Source organism: Haliaeetus albicilla, chromosome 3 (genome assembly GCF_947461875.1).
Source record: "Haliaeetus albicilla chromosome 3, bHalAlb1.1, whole genome shotgun sequence".
NCBI lineage: Eukaryota > Metazoa > Chordata > Aves > Accipitriformes > Accipitridae > Haliaeetus > Haliaeetus albicilla.
The window spans coordinates 4318983-4339904 of record NC_091485.1 but is presented as its reverse complement, the minus strand read 5'-3'; the positions used below and the strand labels follow the sequence as shown (position 1 = coordinate 4339904).

The window sequence follows — 20922 nt, the reverse complement described above, 5'->3', positions numbered from 1 at the left end:
TTTTTTTTTAATGACTTGAAGCTATGCAATAATTGTTCTGTCACTTTCAGATCTGGCAGTGTGGTGGCACTTTGGAAATTGTAACTTGTTCACATGTTGGGCATGTGTTCAGAAAAGCAACACCATACACTTTTCCAGGAGGTACAGGGCAGATAATCAACAAAAATAACAGGCGGCTTGCAGAAGTCTGGATGGATGAATTTAAAAACTTCTTTTACATCATTTCCCCAGGTGAGCAGGTCTTTGGTTATGAGAAATACCTATTAAGAATGAAAATGTTATTACTACTGGGAAAGAACATGAGTATTTAAATAAAGATGTTATTGCTTTGAAGTTCATAAGACAAGACCCAGGTAAGATGTACAAAAAGGAAGGTCGTAATTGAAAAATAATTTTGTTAGCCAGATATGTACCCTGATATCTTTTTTTTTTAATTTTTTTTTCTTTAAAACGCACACATGATTTATGAATGAGCTTCCTGTATGATAGAATTAAAGCTCAGTGGAATGTCAGAGCTCAACAATAGTGCTGAAAACTAGCCATCCAAATACATCTCATAACGTGCTGGAGTTTGGCCTCTGGCTTCTGTGTTGTAGGCATTCCAGGTTGAATAGATCAGAAGTGATTTAAGTGAAACTCTGTAGCAGGAGTGGCAAAAGTTAACATCTTCAGACTTGGTAGAGTTTGCACTTCACTATCCAGAGTATAGGGGCAAGCTGCCAATATACTTGACGGTGATGGTATTTATTATGTTTCTTAAAATGGATGTTAACAAAACAAGAGGATGTAAAATATGAGAGCAAATTTCCTATGAACTCAAACTTTCTGAAAAAAAAAAAATTTCTGGGAAAGAAAGGAAGCCTGGGAAATACTGAATTATTACTTTCCACTACAGGATATTGTTGTTGTTGTTGTTTAAAAAGACAAACAGAGACAAACTTTGGGTAGCAACGGACATCCTTTCTAAATACTTAAGACATTAGAGACATTCGACTTTAAATACTAAGTGGTAGTTCTATATGCCATCTCTGCTTTTCCAAAGACGTATCTTTAAAACTAGTATTTTCTTATGACTTGCTTATTAACCTGCATTAGTATTGCAATTTAAAAGCTGTAATACAATGCAGTATTAGTCTGAATGGTGTCAAATTTTAGATTACAGGTTTTAAGAATACTTGTGAGAACAAGTGACTGCAGATTTGTGGTGGTTTTTGTCTTAAGAGAATGCATTACTCAAATAAGACTAAGATTTTTTTTTTAATTAAGAAAAAAATTCTTGATACTACTCAAAGCTTTTTAAGTGAAATCAGAGCTAACAGTTTGTTCTTACAGCCCTGTGTTGTTATTAATGAAGCGTTATGAATCCAAACATGACATGTATAGATATTCAGAAAAGTTGTATATAAATAGGTGCAATTGGTTTTGGTTAAGATTGCTTTTATGCATCTGTGTCAAGCTAGATCTTAAAATCTAGTAAGTAGCTGGAACACCTAACTATAAAAATAACCAAATTTGTAAAAACAAATGTAAATTACTGAACACCATGGTAAGGCTCTTGTTACTTTATTTGTAATCTCTGTAGTCCTTCTGTTTCATGCGGTAAGTGTAAGCTACAAAGGGAGTTATACTATTTGAATTTTGCAAGATTGTTATTTTGATAGGTCTTTCTTTCATGGCTTTGCAGTGTTGTGGAATATGAACGCATTCTCCTGTTGGAGAAAAGGAATGAAAGAATTTAAAATAGAATACGGTAAATATTCTGAAATGGTGGAAGTAACTTAAGCCATTATCTATAACAGCACTGTATATTTTCTTTCCTTTCAAAAGATGCATATCTGCATAGTTTGTGTGCTTATAGCCTGAATGATTGTTGGACAGGGACGTGTTCTTGCCAAGCTCCTCTTAGAGCATCTGCACCTGCCGACTGGCACACGATCTCATTTGTGTACCCAAATCTGTACTGGCACTGCACTGAAGTTTGATATTAGAATTTCCAAGTGTTTCAAGAATAGGGTTATACGGTACCTAAATAAGCTGGGTTATTCTGAAATTGGTTTGTTGCCTGGGGCTGTGAAGAGAGTGGTTAGTATTGTGGATCATTCTTAGCTATGATGTAATACCTATTGTTCAGAGAATAAACCCATAAAAGTACTCGGTGCCACTTATGCCTCTCACCCCCCCAATCCATGTAAGTTGTGAGAGCCAGTAGGTATTAACGAGAAAGGATTACCGGTTTGGCAAGTTCACAGACAGCTTACTGTTGTTATTCTGGGTATCTCCAACCTTACATGAGTGTTGCAGACCCTGGTTTTACCTGTTGATGGCAAATAACATCGGTGTAGATTTCAGTAAGTCCTTCTGGAGAATAGTTGTCTTAGGAACTCAGTGAGTCTCTGCTACATTGGCTCATTTAGCCATACTCTGCTTTTCCAGGTATCTTTCTAATATAAAAATTTAAATGTTTAATTCTTGCAGAATGATGGTGTAGTGACCCTCTGACAGTACAGTATGCAGCCTGTGAAAGTCTTTGCTAGTACAATGTGTACTTTCAATATTGCTGTGATAGTGCCACGTGTTCTTGCAAGGTGAGGATTTTTAAGCTGATGCTGGTTTGCAAGCCTGGGTGCAGATGAGTGAGGAAAACAGACAATCCTCTGCGCACCCAGGTTTTTTCTCATTAGTTGACATGGATGAGAAAATTGGATTTTGAAGGAGGGTAATATACTGACAGGCATCATTGAGCCTAGCTAACAAGAAATTGTTTCCTCCTTTATATCCTTTCTCTTCTGCTCCCCTAAGATAGTGAATTGCAGAGGGATTGATCCAGGAAAGCAAACCTAAGATTCTCAGGTAGATTTCCCACTTCGTGTAATCTGTGTTGTCTGAGGGGAAAAAAAAAAAAGGCTTACTGCTTGAATGATAGGAACTCAAGAGACTTTTTACTATTGATGTAATGTAGTTAAATGGAAAGCTGCCCTCTTGAAAAGTAAGCCTGTAATCCTTTTTTCTTTGGTAAGTACAGCCTAGTAGAAATTACTTGTCTGTTTTAAGCTTTCATGCATTTTAGAAGCCATCTCTCTGCTTAGAAGTGGTTAGGTACAGATGGAAGTTGGACAGGAAAGTGTTGCAGCAGCTGCCGCTCAGCCGAAATGAAGCCTGTCTCATTGCAAGCAACAGCTATTCTCCACGGCAGTAATGGCACTAGCTGTAGTCGTTTCTCATTAGCTGACAGTTTTCCTCACAGTTGTGAGTTACATCAGGGCACTGTTTCCCAGACCGTTTTCTTTTTGGCTCTGAGAAAACAGATCCAGCATGTGCAGGTGAATAGTCTGATTCCTGGCTCCGGTCATTCTGTTCTGCGGACTCTGCCACTTCTTTATTTCTAGTGATGGCTTTTCATTGCTTTCTCCGGTTTAAAATACTAGGACTGGATTGTCCAAGGTGAGGCTTCACGAGGTGGCAAAGTCAGCCTAGCAGCTTGCTGTGAGGGGAGTGCCTTGCTTTTCATGGCAGGTGGTAGGGCTTCACCTCCCTTCGTTTGTTGATTGTTCACCTGTGTCAACTGATTTGACTTGCTGAACTTGTCAGGATTATTTGTCCTGGGGGCTGGCGCTCTGCTGGTTACGTTAGCACCTGTGTCACACCGGAGGTGCAGCAGGAATCTGAAGCTGAGCAAGGGAAAGCTGCCCCTTTCTGCAGCAGCAGCTGCAAAGCATTAGGCTGGCTTACTGCAGCTACCTCCCCCTAACCTTCTCCTCATTACTAATTAACGATAAACTGACAGTTGCAGAATTTGTTGGCATCGTTAATCTAAAGGTGAAGCATGGGTATTTTCAGGCTGTGTGGTTTCGCAGCTGGTGAGCGGCACGCATCCCGAAAAGCAGCTCCAGTGAGCTGGGGTAGAGCCTCGTCTAGCTTGTAGGGAAATTAATTTTATTGTTGACCAAAAGTTTGCCCCAGAAGGTATCTTGCGTTGCACTGGGGCTAAGTGAACAGGCAGAAGGCCTGAAAAGACAGCACTGCAGAATTACCTGAGCAAGAGCCATCTCGACAGACATAGACCTGTTATCCTGAAAACTGGATCAGTAGGTCTAGTTTCTAATCGTTGCCTGCCTTGGTCTCTAGCCAAGAATGGTAAGTCAAGGTTCAATATGTACAGACTGGAAATGGATAACGTTTTTGTTCATGGTTGATAGGGAGGACAGAGAAGGGATTGAGTCTGCATCTTGCAATGTAGCTATGCCTATGTTCTAAATATGTACTGAGCGATTCCGTGTTTTCTTCTTTTCAGCTAGTATTCCCTATCAGCATTAATTGGGAATGCAAATAACGTAGCTATTCAAATTGGTTTTAAATGATTATTGCTTATCGAGTTTCATAATACCAAATGCAAACAAGTTCTATGATTTTTAACAGAAGACTAGTTTTAGATAAAACAGTTTTCATACTGTGCTTTTGAAAATGATTGAGCAATTTATAATCATGATGAAAACATCATGCTGCCTTTTTTTTTTTAAAGCAGTTTAGCATAAATATATTGCCACACATTGAACTTGGCAAGCAAATCTTCAGCTCTTTTGAAATTTTGAGGATGGCAGAGCTGTTGCAACACCACTGATGGGAAGCTTAAATATAAAGTGGCAAAGAAAATTAAACTGAAGGAGGAGTATTCTACTGATAGACATTATTATATGTATGTTTTTGTAAAGGTATAAGGGAAGACTGTTATATATTACTAATCAGAGTAGTCTAGTACTGCATACCAAACTTCAAGAATAGTGACAGCACAAGCAAGTGCTGAGAAATCGTACATTAGTACAAAAGAACTGGTGATGGTGTGATTGGATGATTTGGTGTGTGATATTTTTTTTTTTTGCCTTATCAATATTTATTTTTCAGTACATCTTTAAGCGTATGTGTTAAAAAAAGCATGTGATTGGCAGAAAACCGCAAGCTGTGTGACAAATAGAATCATCAGGAAGGTCCAGGCTTTTCATGTAATTAGGGTTTGAGGCAGGGGGGTGAGGAAATAAAAAATATATTGAATGGTCAAGTGAAGACAACAGTAGCAAGTACTGATAAATACTATTTCTGGGGTTTTTTCTTTTTTTTTTTTTTTTTTTTTTGTTTTTTATGAACCAAACCCAAATATTTGAACGAACAACTAGCAGACACGATTGTCTTCCTCATGGTGCACATACCTGTAGAGTCTAGCATAGTTGTCTCCTGGGAGGAAGATTTGATCTAATTCTTGTTTTGTGGTTTCTTTTTTGTTTGTTTGTTTAGCTGAGCCTTTAAAAACAAGTACAAAAACACTGGAAGGTATATGTCACTGTTGTGTGGATATAGGTTTTACCAGTCTGTGGAGGAAATAATGATTTAGACATGTACTTAATCTTTTATATGCTTTATACTTCACGGTCTTCCTAGTTTGCTTCCATTTCCCCCCACCCACCCCACAAAGAACTGTTACCCGTAAGTTACTGCCGCTGCACTGTATAGTGCAAATGTGTAGGAACACTCAAGCTAGTTTTGAGTAGTATAGGTAAGGTACCAGAAACCTCGGAAACAGAGTAATTCAGCCTTGTTTGAGGACACCCCTAAGGCAACTCTACCAGTTCTGCTATTCGGTCCATCTGCTAACCTGATGCTAACTGTAGTCTATGTGCCAGTATACGGTTTGGTGCAGACCTAACTTCAGAGAGGATTTTTTAAAAAATCTTTCAGACTAAAAATGGTTAAATGGAATATAATACACACCTTTTATTTCATTGTAACAGAGGGAAAATCAGCTGGCACTTTTCTTTCTACATGGTGACATTTAAAACTACTTTAAAAAACAGCACGCTTGTATGCTATTAAGTATCACTTTGCATTTAATTCTTTATGGTTGTGACTTTAATACTTACTGCTGTTCAGTGATGTGACAAAGTGTTAACAGTGTTGTTTTCTGAAGGTCAGTGTAGCAAACTCTAATGAATGAGTTTTGAGTATCATAAGGTTGTGGTGAGGATGGCATGATAACTGTTTCATCCATCAGCTGCTTTTTTCATCACTGAAAAATGAAGAACTCTACACTTAGCTGTGGCTGGTGCAGCCTTTCTCTTCTTTCTTCATCATCTTTTGAGAGTGCTCCTTTTGGTGTAGAGCAAATATTTGCTTTGGTGAAGAGAGGGCAGTGTTTGGGGGTTTTTTTGTTTGTCTTCTGGTTTTGGGGGTTTGGGATTTCTTTTGTGACTGGAAAGCCCAGACTGAAGTTTTCTGGGATTCTATTCCAAGAGATTTTTAAATTTCATTCACACTATTCAAAATTTCATTAAGAAACAAGCTTTCCTTTTCTTTCATTCCCTTACCAGTATAGTTCTCTGGTATCTTTGTTAAAAAGTCTTTAGCTCTGAAAAAAAAGGGGGAAAGGGAAGCCTAAAATCCTGGCTAGCATTTTCTCTTTCTGGAATATTGAAATTACTAAAGTTTTTATTGATATTTACAAACATTTAGCAGAAATTATGCAGTTAGCTGTCTTAATTGAGTAGGAATACACCATCTGCTGGCAGGTCGATTTAATAACACAGTGTGCCAGCTTAGCAATGTCTCAAACTCAGTTTCAAAAGGTGAACAGTTTTAGAGGTAATTCACAGTCCTCTAAGTGGAAGGATTTCTGAAAAATGTAGGCAGCTGGAGATCTATAGTGTGGTGGCCAGTTGAGCCATATCTGTGGTGTGTGAGGGGAATTTAAATTGCTACGGCTTGTTTTTGTTCTTTTTTGGTTTGGGTTTTCGTTTGGTTTGGGTTTTTTTGTAGTGTATTACTTTTGGCCTGTGTGGTATGGAGTGTAGTGTGGAAAATACAAAAAGAATGTGATGCCCGAAAACTAGGAATTATCCTACCCTTAATTAATATTATTGGAATATTAATGACAGTAGTGCTTAATTTTGACGAGGCAAAAATATCTACTGATCATGCGCACCTTCCTCAACCCATCTGCAGATGGTACTTGCACAAATTAATTTTCAGAAGGAATTAAAACAACCATAAAGGAGTGGGAAGATACAGGAGGAATAAGCACTTTGATAAATGAGGAGCAAAGGAGGAAAAAGGCAAGCAAGATACCACAAAAAAATAACAGTCGTAATGGTGAACGTACTTCCTGCGAATGCTGCAGTTATATTGAACAAATACTGAATTATTAAAGGATTAGTTCCCTGTATGAAGGCTGCTTTCCGACTGTTTCTTTGTGCAGTTAGATGATGAAGGGCCCAGCAGGTGGTACCTGGCTTACAGAATTAAATTAAAATGGAATTCTCCTTGCTCCAAAGGAGGAGACTGCTATGTTATGCTGCATAGATATGCACCCCAGTTGCCATTGGGGATAGGATGGCATTAGTGACCATAACGGTTTCAGCCTTTCTCCTCTGATAACTTAGTAAGCAACTGCATTCAAATTGTTCCACAAACCACGGCTAAGAAATTGTCACGTGTAGCACAGATGTAGTGATTCCGTCTTTTGTATAATTTTGTGGAAAAAGAAGTCACAGGTAGTGACTGACATGTACTCTCTGAGAATATAAACAGCATAATGCTATATTAAAAAAAGAAAAAATTTCTTTGTGTAGAGATGACTTTCTAAAGAGAAAGTCTTTCATGCAAGCAGTGTGATATATACTGGTGATTTTTGTATTAAGTGGAATTAGGTAACATTTATGAGCAGCCATTGAATAAAACTTTGTTTCTACAGGAGTTACTAAAGTTGATTATGGGGACATATCGTCACGACTTGGACTAAGACGCAAGCTCCAGTGCAAGCCTTTCTCCTGGTACCTGGAGAATGTTTATCCTGATTCCCAAATTCCACGCCATTACTTTTCTCTGGGAGAGGTAAGATTTTATCCTACGTATTTATCTACCCTATGTAAAATACATTGCACAGTAAGTTGTTTGTATTCTGGACTGAGTACTCCAAACAAGTTATTGCCAGCAAAGTTCAAATACCTTGCACCTGTGTTCCTGTCATCTGTAAAATGATACATCTGGCTTCTCAGTGGGGCAGAAAACTGAACTTTGGTATACACTACTGTAATTTGAATGTTTTCCCTTTTTTACTGCAGTACTGAATGTCACATAGATGGGCTTTAGAAATATTCCTTTAGAAATGCCTAGTTATGGATAACTTTTTGTATAACGTTCTCTATGTAGAATATGAACAGAGTTTTGCTTAAAAAAACTAGACCAGGTTAAGCAAGGGCTTTGCCTAAAAACTGCTCTGAACTTTACCCCCAGGACCGTCGTCAGTGACCAGCAAATTTCAGTGATCCCTAAGCCTTGCTGGGCATTTTTCTGGTTTTCATTTGAAGGTTCTGAAGTGACTATAGAGGTAGTACAGATGATGCTGTCCTAAACAAGTAGGCACCTACTCTCCCCTGCAAGTCATGTTGAGCCAAATATCGAGCCTGTTATAAGGTGATTTTGTACTGTTTGTTTTTAAAAGAAATGCTTTTAATAAAGTGGAGCAGGCATTCGTGCTGCTGCATGACTATCAGGAGACTTGGTACTCATGCCTGCTTACTATATAGTAATACAGGGATTAAGGCTGTAACTCGAGAAGTGAGGAAATTGAACCCAGTCACTCGTGATTTCACAGGGAATTAAAGCCACTGTGCCTAGGAGAGTCCTTTAAAACTTCTGAACGTTTTGGGCTGAAGACTCAATTGTGTCCATTCTGTTGTAGCTGAGTCTTTGAGCAAAAAGAGTCCCCAAGATGGAAAGATCCCCAAAAGAAAGCAAAGACACAAACATAGTTCTGTAACCTGGTAGCGTGGACATTTGCTTGGGAGTTTGAGTCTCAGACAGCGGTGTCTCATTGTAGTACAGCTCTATATTTTACATTTCATTCACATAACCTCTGGTGTATAGCAGAGAGAACTGATGCCGGTGTGGTTTGATACGGACCTAGTTCTCTTCTAAAAATAACAACCTTTGATGATGTGTTCTTTTTCACTCCCAGATAAGAAATGTGGAGACAAATCAATGCCTGGATAACATGGCAAGAAAAGAAAACGAGAAAGTTGGAATCTTTAACTGCCATGGAATGGGTGGCAACCAGGTGACAATTTTTTAAAAAAATGATCTGAATGTATTTAATTATTTGGAATGCTACTTCTCATTGAAGAATTCTTCGATTCTTTCAGTAGTTGCCTTTAAAATATACTTCAGTTGTAAAGTTTAGGAAACCCTCATCGAAGATGATGCCTGTAAGAGGAAGTGCATGAGATTTGTTGGTGGGTTGTCATTTGTAGGTTTTTGAGGCCTGATTGCAATAGAGCTTTAGGTCAACTTTCAGGTCAAAAATGAAATGAGAGGAGGAGGAGACTGCTATAGACTAGACTTCAGCTCCTGTAGGTTCTCTGGAACTGTCTTCTGATTAGACCTCCTGATTGGCATTGTTACTGAAAAAAACACCCCAAGTGCCCGTACCTGACATGCTGTTTTGAATGTATGTTTTTCTGGGTGTCAGTTCTGGAATTTATTTTACATCTATTTTTTCGTTCTACTTTGTCAATAATTCTTGATGAATTGTTTTCCAATATACAGAGATTACCTGTGTTGCGGATTCTCCTGTTTCTAAGCAGGAAGCAGTCTGCAATTCAAAAAAAATGTCAATTTTGACAGGAGAGCTTGTTCATATAGTGTTTACAGTTATTCCTGCCTCCAACCCCCCACCCTCCACCCCCACAAAAAAAATATCTTTCTATACATGCTGAAGGGAAAAGAAAAAAAATTTAGTGGATATTAATGAAGTAATGCACAAATGTTTCCTCTTCGCCCCCCACCCCAGGAATCTTTTAGTTGAACTTTTTTTTTTCAGTTCCTCTTCTTTTTCTGTCTAGGTTTTCTCATATACTGCCAACAAAGAAATTCGAACAGATGATTTGTGTTTAGATGTATCCAAACTTAATGGCCCAGTAACGATGCTCAAGTGCCACCATCTAAAAGGAAATCAGCTTTGGGAATATGATCCAGTGGTATGTCTTCTAATGACTTGTGACATTAAAATGTGGTAACTTGATTTTTTTATATGAGCCTACAGAGCAACATATTCCAGTGTAAGATACTATTTGACAGTCAGAACAGGAAACAAAGTCAGGATTATGTTCCATCTGTTATTAATTCATGGAGCAGTCACTCAATGGGCATCTGTATTGGTTTAATTACCTGGTGAGTTTTGGGGTTGCTTTTAGAAGAATATTTCAATGGGCTTCTGGGTCCTCTGGAGAAATATAGTCTGCTATTGTAGTGTTGTGTTACGACGAGATCAACAATGGAAAAGTATTCCAGGTATCTGTTGGACCAGGAAAAGATAATGCTAACTCTCTTGTGACAAATTCAGCACCTGGTGTCTTATCTTGCACAAGTTTAAAAGGAAATACTTTTTCTAATTAAAAAAACAGCATCCCAAAATTATAAGGAAGATTTTACATTTCTAATCGTGGTATGTTTAAGGTAGAGATGCTTTTATTTTCATCATTCTCTTTCTTGTACATAAGGTTCGTATTTGTTTTGAAGTTCATATGTTCAACTGCCAGATCTAGAAATCATTGACTGTTGATCCATTCATCATTAATTTGATTTGCAAGCTCTAAAAAGAATTTTGTCATTAAGTAGTGCAGTCAAGAACTCTGACTTATGTCATGGCTAGTTAGAAAAAAATAGTTCTCAAGCTTGTTAATTTAAAATCAGTTATTATGAAAGACAGTTGCAAGACAATTTGGGGAAGAAGAATCTTGCCAGCATAATCGTGATGACTATTTTATGAAGAGAACATGTAGATATTTAGCTACTAAAAAGTCATTTCACTGATTAAAAAAAAAAAAAAAAAAGAAAAAAAAAAAGGGGTATTTCTAACTAAATAGACTTTCTATAGATTTTAGTAGCTGAGGTGTTAATGAAACCTACAGCCTTTAAGACTAAAAGGAAATGTGTGTGAATGATGATTTTTCGATTAGGATGGCAGTTAATGTGGAACATGGTGAATATCTACTGGGATTGCTGCACATTGCTAGGAGACTGAAGAAAGCTGCTGAAGGCTTTCAGGACTAAATGTTAATTGAAATGATTGAGTTTGAGTCTTGGGAACCATTCGTTCTTGTTTTTAATGTAGTTAGTTTACCTGACTTAAGTAAATTAAGATGAGTAATACTACTACATGCAGTGATTCACCAAACACAAGTGCTTTTTATTTTGTTTCTATCTTATCGATGGTAAGAACATTGCATCTTTAGACACCTAATTGCAACAGTCTGTCTTGCAATGATTGCCACAGACTGTAAAACAGGCTTCCCCTGTGTCGATCCTTAGCCGTAAATTTGGCTGTATGTGTTTTTTCTCATTATTCTGTCAGAGGAAAATCTAGGTATAATCTTCAGAGCTTTACTGAAAGCTGGCTAATAAAGCAAAAAAATAAGTTAGAGAATACTTAGCAAGAACTCCTGCCCACATAGTTGGGTGATTTTCCTGTAGTTTTTTTTTTCCTTCTGCCTCTGTCCAGGAGGCATGTAAGAAGCCCCCTTTCCTTTAATGTCTACCGGGAAGAAGAAGAAAGGAGGGGGTGGGGGGGGGGAAGCTTTGTGTTAGTTATTTGTCTACTTATGTCTGTTCCAACTCCCTTCTTCATTCTTCAGCTGCTGTATGAGTGCAGGAGGTTGATGTGCTCAGGTTTTTGCTTGGGGTTTGTTTGGTTTTTTTACCCTTTGCTGCTTGTGCGCATAAGGCCTGCCTGTTCTGCCACTTTTCAATCAGTCCGGTGTCCTGGCTGTGCTGCTGAGTGAGAGAAAAAAATACCGATAGTAATGCCTGTCAGTACCATAGACTGCTTAGACCCAAGTTGATGCACTGATGAGTATCCATAGTACAGTGGCAGGAAATACAACTTCCAAAGATCTCTTCTCCATGAGGATAGCGCTGAGGTAGGCAGAGCGGTGTATGGTTGCATAAGTAAGATTATTAGGTATTGGCAAAGATAATATATGTATGTGAATTTGTACATATCTGTTTTTTAAAAAAGAACGTACTTTTTTTTAAAAGAACATAGTATTGAAAAAAACATAGTCTAAGGTCAGTTTTGTGTCCCTAACTGAGAAAAAAGAGTACTTTTGAATACATATTCAATGTGTTCATTCTAATCTGATCAAAACTATGATTATAACTAATAACTGCAGTTGTATATCTTACAAAACTTTAATATCGAACTCCTCAAGATCCTTAGATGTATAGTGCTATTTAAAGATTGGTGGATATTGCTTAATAAAGAACTTAATTTAAAAGTTCAGACTGTTCTCTTTTTCATGAAGCCATGTTTTTAGTATCTACAGCATCAAATAGCATATTTAAATGTTCTTTAGGATTGGGATCTGGAGTCAGTAACCAAGGGGTCTTGTCTAGTTCCTACGTACCTATGGAAGAATTTTAATGGCCGCTAGAAATGGCCATTGGTTAGCTTATGCCCGGTGATTTTTGTAAAACTAATTTCTTTTTATTTTGTCTTCAAGAAATTAATCCTGTTGCATGTGAACAGTAACCAGTGCCTGGACAAAGCCACCGAAGAGGACAGCCAGGTACCCAGCATCAGAGACTGCAACGGCAGCCGCTCGCAGCAGTGGCTGCTTCGCAACGTCACCCTTCCAGAAATATTCTGAGAGGTTCTAAAGAAAAGCAAGGATTGACTGGGCTACCTCAGCTGATACTTTGGCTACGCTGTTAAGTAGCAACAGAAGAAACTTCTGCTCGGCAGAATCCACAGTTTGTCAGCTGTTAGAACTCCTGCAGCTTCTCAGTAGCTGTGAACCAGCCTTCCTGTGTAAGGATGTGAAACTACCACACATACTAGTGAAACTGCGCCCACTGATGTTTACAAGATCGAAAGAGTTTCTTCCGGCAAATAATTTAGAGAACGTTTGGACAGTGGAAACATAATCAATGAAATAGTCTCCGAAGAGCTGCATATTGTTGTAGTTTGCTTGCACATCAGTAACCTCTGCTGAAAGTGCTGTTGTAATGAAGAAAGTTCCAAGAATTTTTTTTCCTGGTTAGCGGTGGTAACCAGACTGCTATAGATCCACAAATAAATGAGAGAGCGCGAGCTGGAAACCAGATTCAGTAACATGAAATAAGAATTCTGTGGTTTAAAAAACAAAAATTAAACAGGGTTTAATGGAAACTAAATCAGAACTATGAAAAGTACAATTTGTTATAGTGAAGTATCAAATTTATATGTAGATTTTATACCTCAGTGGGGGAAAATAACCAAGTCAAAAGGCAATTGTTGCTCTTTTTCAATTGTGCGATAGTCCATAAATACTTCTCTTTTTTTCTGGTGAGTCTAAAACTGTTTTGGGCGCAAACAAAATGAGCATAAGAATAAACTTAGCTCTTGAATGTCAGATCAATTTTTTTCTTTTTTTTATTTTATTTTAATTTCTTGGCTGTTGGAATTGTATCTTTTTTATTACTGTCTGAAAACTGGAGGTTAACATGCTGTCTAACTTTTTTTTTTTTTTTTTTGTCCAGGCCTGCCGTTTCAGTTTCTACTTGGGTCAGGCAGCTTATGGACTTTCATGGCCAAACAAAAGATTTAAGTACACTTTGAAATTAAGTTAACTTGATGGAATACACTTAGCGCCCAAGACTCATGCTACTGTACTACGGTTTTGTTTTCATAGCAATAAATCTTCTGTTCCTTGTTTGATTTCAGTCATCAGAAAGCCAGAAGAAAAGATACATGAATTGGGTAGCAGGAGATTGGCAAAACTGAAGGTTTTCTGGAATCCTTTTCATATTCAGATGTGCTTCATTGTCAAGTGCATATTTAGATTAGACTCTGAATTGTAATGTTGATCTGCTGCTTTTTTCTAATAAAACCTAAAGAAAAATAGCTAAATTGGCATGGTTTTTAAAGTTAACATAGCCAAAAGCAATATGACTATGTCATTACATTGGTCTGCATTTTTTAACTGAATTGCTTTGTTTTGTTAAGAAAAATCTGTGTGGGCTGATCTTGAAAATGAGCCACTGAACGTTCAGAGTATACATTGAATTTTCTTTTGGAAAGAAAAATGAGATTTGCTTAATGGAGAGGATATTTTTATGATAAATGTCATTGTTTGGCCAACTGTCCTGTAAAGCAAATTAAACCTAGACTCATGCAAAAGTTGTGTGGAATTATATTTGGCTGTTATGGCCATTTCAGATTTGCTCTTCCACGTTGCTTTAGCCAGTGTTATCTCCCTTATTTCTGCAGCACTATACAAGAATGTTCGTGTACAAAGCGGGGGAAATGTTAACAAATTGCTGCGTGAAGTTGCTACTTTAAAATTACGTAGGATGAGATGCTGTGGGATTAATATCAGATGAAGCATCTAAATATGTAACTATCTTTCATTGACCCCTCTTTTTTTAGCCTTGCAAACCTGATGAGGTCAAAATAGATTTATGAAAGTAATGGTATGGTGCATTTATCAGAAAGATATTGAAGTGTGCCAAGATGACTTTAAAACAAAACAAAACAAACCTGCCTTAGTGGTTATGTGAGAAGACTTATTCCTTTTGTATGGTCAGTGAAGAGGATGGGATGGGCGCCAGTGTCATCATTTGTAAGTGATAGATTTTCTTGCTGCTCAGATACTCTGTGGTCCCTCCTGCTTTTATACTGTTTCTGACGTACAGTTTGTGGTTGTCTGATACTGCATATTAGCCACCAAAATACTGTTTCCAGTTTTCTGCTGTGTACCAGTGAATGACGGTTCGGGTCATGTTTGGATTTTATTTTAGTTTATCTTAGCAAACTAGCACTTCTTGGGGGGGTGGTGGTGTGTAAAAATGAGGTTATGTATTGGTTGAGAAACAATTTCCCAAACTCAAAATACATCCCTTTAAAAACATTGCCAGCAAAGAGGCTCTAAATCAGAGGTGGGTAACCTTTTGTGGAATGAGAAGCAGGAGCATCAGAAGTGCAGCGCAAAAAGTCCTGTAAGTTTTCCAAATTTCTTAATTTAGTGTTTCAGATTTCATAATTATGTGGCACATCACTGAACACATAAAAAGGAATACATTTTCACTTGATATTTTTAACTCTTACGGTTAATGCTGTGATATCCTGTTAACAAAACTTAAGTGCAGTGGCTTGTAATGTAACTAAACCTGTAGGCAGGCCTCAGGGTTACTATGATTTTACCCTTGTTAATTCAAGAAGTCATTTTATATCACATAAAACTGCAGTAAAAATCCTTGCACAACTAAAAATGCATGTAACAGCTTCAGAAACAGCAGTCTGTTTTCCAGCCTATACCTTCCCGATCCTTTCCTGCAAAGGTAGCCCTCTTCCCCTGCTGAATACGGGGAGGGGAAGCAGCAGACTGGAGGGTGCCTGCAGACCCGTGGCTGTTTAGCTGTGGTCTCCCAGTGGTGCTCGTCCACTTACAGGCGTAGTGCTTCTGTGTCCCAGCTTTGAATAGGAGTATTAGTTGACGCTATCAGAGTTGCAGGCATACTTAATTCCTTTCCATCTAATCTGTCTTCTCATGCTGAAGTCTTCAGGCGGAATTTTAGAACCTCTGTAGCTATTTTCATTTAACCTGTTCTGAAAAAAACCCAACCCATTGTGTTTTTTCATAGTGTGTAACATACCTGTGTTATTAGGCATATGAATAATTTCTAGTAGAAATGCCCCTCTGCCCTCCCGTGCCTCTGCATTTATGGCTGCTTTGTTCAGATCAGATGGGGGGAGACCACTGCTGTCTTATTTGACATTGACACAGGGTAAGTGGAAAAAAAAAATCAGTAGTTGTGTTTTGAAGAGAATTGGTAAACTCTTTTTATCCTTCTTTGGTCCTGTGCTCAGTGTGTTTAGCATAAATTTCCTGTGCATGATCTGAAGACAGCGTTCTGTTCTCCATCTCTTCTCGTTTGCCTGTGCAAAGATATTTATTGAGAAACACCAGCGCCTTTTAACTGAGTTGAAGTGTATTACATATTATGGTCCAAACTTTGGGTAACTACACTGTGCCAGGTCTGATTAGGTCATCTTCAGTCTGTTTAGATACTGAAAGTCGCTAACCAGTTGTATCTGTGTGTACATACAACTGTGAATGTTTTTGTTTCAATCTGCCAGTTTGTTTTATCAGTATGAAATCAAGTTGTATTTTAGTAGCTTTATTTTTATGGTAGTACTATACAAAAGGGCTTAGCAGTTGCTTTTCATTTTATCACAGCAGTGGTCCTAACCTGAGATATGTACTGTAAGCAAAAGAGAGAATCTATGTTATAAGCTAGCAGCAAAAGTAAGATAATCTGTCTAATTTTTACTCTGCAGAATGCCTCTTAATTGCCCTATTTGTTCAAGTAACATAATGCATTCAGAGATGAGCAAAACCTTGGCAGGTTTATTCTGCTACATTTCCCCTTCAAGGTAAGTAAGGAGATGCAAGTATGCTTTAGAAAATTGACTGAGAAATAGTTACTCAAAGCGTTCCTTTGCTACATTAACAGTTCCTCCATGCTTTCAAAAGAAGAAATGTGGGAAAAATTAAGCGTTACAGAATAGATTTTAATAGCTTTAGGAGCCTTGCATCTTATCTGAACTTAATTGTAGCAGTAGAGATGTAGGGTAAGGCAGGAATATGTCAACGTAAAATGATCAAACTTGCACAACTTCAGAGTGCTGTTTGCTCTCGGATCTATAAGAACATTTCTTACCATCATCTTAAAGCAAATAGTTCCCAAGTTTGTGCCTTACTCTAAACACTCTAATAATCGAGAATTGTTCAACTAAACATAGTTGTGATGTTACGTGAAGGTGATGCATATGGTGTGCGGTACTTTGAATAACAAAATAGTACTTTTTGCATAATAAAAGTTTTTAAGGTATAAACCAAAATTGGCACATAGCTAAATAGGTTATCTGTAGACTAGAATTTCTGATATTCGGATGAAAACTAACTCGCTACATTGTTTGCTTCTTTTCTTTTTGAATCTTGGGGATTGCATTTGTAGCATTCTGCTTGCATTTCATGCAGTGTCAACTGATCCTTACTGTGCCAAGCCATTCAGCCGGGTGATGCTACTCCGTATCAAAACCGAACTCTGAGATGAAAGCAAGCTGCTAGTTCTGACAGACAGTAAACTAAGTAATTGCCATAGCACCGGTTCAGGGCATAGATAGTAACCTTCCTCTGAAATGATCGTTACTGGTTTCCTTGCCTCTGCCCCTGAAGCAACTAGTAAGACATGCAGAACAACTTCCTTTTGTTCAGTTTTAAATGCATTACCTTTCTTTCAGTAGATGGATGTCTTTAGGAGTTCCCAAATAACCTTGATATTATTCATGCTTTGTATTGGTATTCTTCAAAACAGCTTTTTGTCTCACCTCTTGCAGAGTTCTGCCTTTCTCTGAGTCTTCTTTTTTTTTTTTATTCTTGCAAAGATTGGATTATGGTCTTTAAGGTACTGATGAGTTCATATATTGCCATTAGAGATGTGCATTATTTCTGTGTTAGCCATTATGCATTCTAATAGTGCATTAAGTAAATGTTTTCATGAAGTGATCCTCATTGGCATTTTAGTCTTCTGAACATTTAGCTCATAACACAGGACTATGGAATTAATTTTTCATTCCATTTTTCATTAAGTTGGATTTATAGATTTTTCATTTATTTCCTTGTATGCTGTTTAATCACCTAGCTTTGGTTATTTTGGTATCTCAAATAACTTGGACTTCTTTCTCAGTACTTAACGATTCTGGTTCAGTCACAAGCTTCTGACATTCCCACTTTTGCTTTCCTCTTGGGTTGGAACAGACCTCTGCAGGTCATCTGGTCCAAACCCCTGCAAAAGCAGGGCTGACTTCAAAGTTAGCTCGGGTTGCTCAGAGCCTTGTCCAGTCAAGTTCTCAGTATCCTGAAGGATACAACTTTCTGGCCAACCCGTTTGTGTGTGACGCCTCTCATGGTGAAGGCTTACACACACACATCCCAGTAACTAATGGGAACTTCCTTTCCTGCAACTTGTCTGTCGCCTCTCATCCTTTCGCTGTGCATTTCAAAGTTGATCATAAATCTTTACTGTTCAGATACTCTGCTATGTCACTTCCCTGTTTCTGGGACTATAACCAGTTGGCCATGTGTAGCTTATATACTGAAAGCTAACTGCTAATAGAAAGGAGGTTAAACCAGTGTTTTAAGAGACCTCACCACCGCTTCCTCTAAATTCTAGAAATATGCCTTCCCTACAAACTTGACTTTGGCAAAGGGAGGCACCTATCCTGTTAAGTGGTCCAAGAAAAACTGTTGCGTCCGTGTCCAACCCACAGGAAGCGGGAAGGGAGCCCAACCTTCATTGCTGTGGCGGCTTCAGCATTGGAAATATTCAGACCAAAGAATTTGAGAATAAGTTTTGTAGTTGCCTTGGCTGCACGATGAGGAGATCTGGATTGTTTCAGAGCAGAAGTGTTGTTTCGAGTTCAGTGAAAATGGGAAGAATTTTCTAGCTGCTGTTTTCTGTCATGGGTTTGATGTACGTGAATTGATTGATCAGGGTATCCAGGTCTCTAATGGATCTTTTTGGTCTGAAAATGCTTTCAGGTAGCTAACCAGATTAGCAAAAGTGGTAGTTTCAGATCTATGCCAGTTAGATGGACACAGCTCAAATGACCAATTCTGATGGTAGGTATTCGAGGATCTTGGGATATAACAGCTGTCACTATACTGATTGCTGTAATATGGTAAGTGATAGCCTGTTGAATGCCAATGAACCCTTCGCTTGCAATTTTTCCTGTAGTCTTTTAAGTCAGGGAAGTGCTGGGAGTGGAAAGTGTCATTTCCATTACCAGGGTAAAGAACCTCTCCCGATGTGAAATGAAAAACGAAAAGTATCCTTGAGGCAGTGAGATCAAGTTGCACATGCAATTCCATTCAGATGTGGCTGTGCTAATATGGTGAATAAACTGGAGAGAAATCTCAAGCCCCCAAACCTTCTCTCATTCCCAGATGCTGAAAACCACGGGAAACAACTCTGTATTACCCATATTTATGGCTTGCTTGAATGTAGTAGCTCTCAAAATTACCCTTTGTAGTCAAAGCCAATCATTCTTCTGATCTGGCCTGAATTTTTCATGATCTTGAATGCGAATTGCTAAAAGCAAAAGCACAGAATTATTTAATTACAGATTGTGCATATATGCGTATTTATGTGAAGTGGTTTAGACAAAGCGCATTAAACCACTTCAACCAATTGTAACTGAAGTTCAGCCCCACAGCAGGAGTGTGCCCACGCTATCACTTGAGAGACTTTCTTCTATATTATCTGTTGTAGGCATGCTTAGTCGCGTTTGGTACACGAGATGTAGTCGGTCCCATCTCAAGGCTGTTCGGTCAGGTCCCTGGTGCAATGAAATTCTTCCTTCATTGTTCTTGTTCCTTTTCGTGGCTCTGGACTGCTGGGAGGCATTGTGTGCCATTTCCACTTTTCTGCGTCGTGCTCTTGTCTTGAAAAATGCATTTCAGCCCCATGCAACAGTGCTGGAACACGTCTTGAAGGAAATTGTATCTTCTTCTGAGTCATGGGTTTTGTAGAAACCAGACCCCAAAGGTCTGGGTTTTTTTCTGGCTGAGGACTTGCCAGACACTGGGTCTCCTGAATGTGTCGAGATCAGTCCCCTAAGACATGCTTTGTTTCTCCGATGCTTCAGTCCAGTTGGATCAGTGATCTTCCAGCCTCATGAAAGCTTCAGAGGCCACTTGAGTATAACTCGGTTCCTGCAGTCAGATTTACGACAAATGTCAGAGTGATCTTAAGTAATCACTGACATCACTAAAAAGAAACGAATTATTTTCTTCAGGTTCCCCAAAATCCCACCCTCCCTTCACCTAATCCCACAACAGGTACCTGAGGATTGCAGACCGGGTTTGCAACCACTTGGATGGATGGATGGTTTCATTTCGAAGGTCGTGAACTACAGACTGAAATGTTTTCTTTTTTGATGGTTGAACTGATTTGATACTCAGTCAGGTGGCAGCCTCTGTCTCATTTTTTTTGCCTCGATAGCTAGTTAAAAGTGCTTCTGTATAAAGCATTTGCTTAGAGAACCAGCTTGTTGGCTCGTAAAGGGAGGAGGAGGCCACGTTATTCTGAACAGTGCAGAGGTGATGCCTTTTCCGTGGTGTTTCATCAGTATCTGCTGGGATGTTACGTGTAGCTGACAACATGATATAACCAGCTGGTATAATATCCACAACACAGCAAAATGTGTTTTGGTGTAGAAGCAGTTGACCGCTGATATGTTGGTGGACTGAGCCGCAGATCTGCTTGTGGCTCATTTACTGCTTACTCTGAATATTGCGGTGTGCAGGCTGAGCTGGTTTGAGTTCCCATATTTTGTGTACGAAATATCAAAGGAATGTGTAATGGACTTTCTTCCAGACATGGGGCCATTTGAGTCTGCCTGTTAATCGTGTGTTTGACTTGGACATCAACAAGACACGTTAATTGTTCTCATCCTGTCAGTGATGTGTGGGAAATTAAAAAAGAGGTCCATTAGATGTGATTCTGGCTCTAGGACCAGAAAGGCTGATGTACAAGTTTCCTTCATTTTTCAAAGAGATGTATTCTCATCTGCGTCAAAAAGGATTACAGGGTGTATACCTATGTATGATTCTCAGACTTGTTCTTGCAGTCCTTAATATTGCTGGTTAGAGCAGTGGGAACTGGAGGAAACTGGTTTGTCCTTCAGTTTTGCAGACACCATGTTGTAAAGGGTTTTGTTTTTATTTTGCAGGTTTGGGGTTTTTTTGTTTACTGTCCTTTGCTGTGTTCACTGTTCCCTAATTTTACAGCTCCATAAGGAAGTTAGATGAATCCTACCCGTCCCCTGATGGAACT

At 38.5% G+C, this 20922-nt stretch overlaps 1 protein-coding gene across 4 annotated transcripts in view; it reads left to right on the top strand.

Annotated features, from left to right (window-relative positions):
* The window catches only part of GALNT1 (polypeptide N-acetylgalactosaminyltransferase 1), a 90141-nt gene extending 75941 nt beyond the window's left edge, over positions 1–14200 (top strand). For all 4 annotated transcript variants that reach the window (XM_069778712.1, XM_069778710.1, XM_069778711.1 and 1 more), the window contains 5 exons: positions 51–231; positions 7736–7875; positions 9002–9100; positions 9885–10019; positions 12543–14200. In XM_069778712.1, coding sequence (XP_069634813.1) covers positions 51–231; positions 7736–7875; positions 9002–9100; positions 9885–10019; positions 12543–12689 — 702 coding nt within the window. In that variant the 3' untranslated portion in view covers positions 12690–14200. The remainder of the gene's footprint in view (positions 1–50; positions 232–7735; positions 7876–9001; positions 9101–9884; positions 10020–12542) is intronic.
* The last annotated feature ends 6722 nt before the right edge of the window (positions 14201–20922 follow it).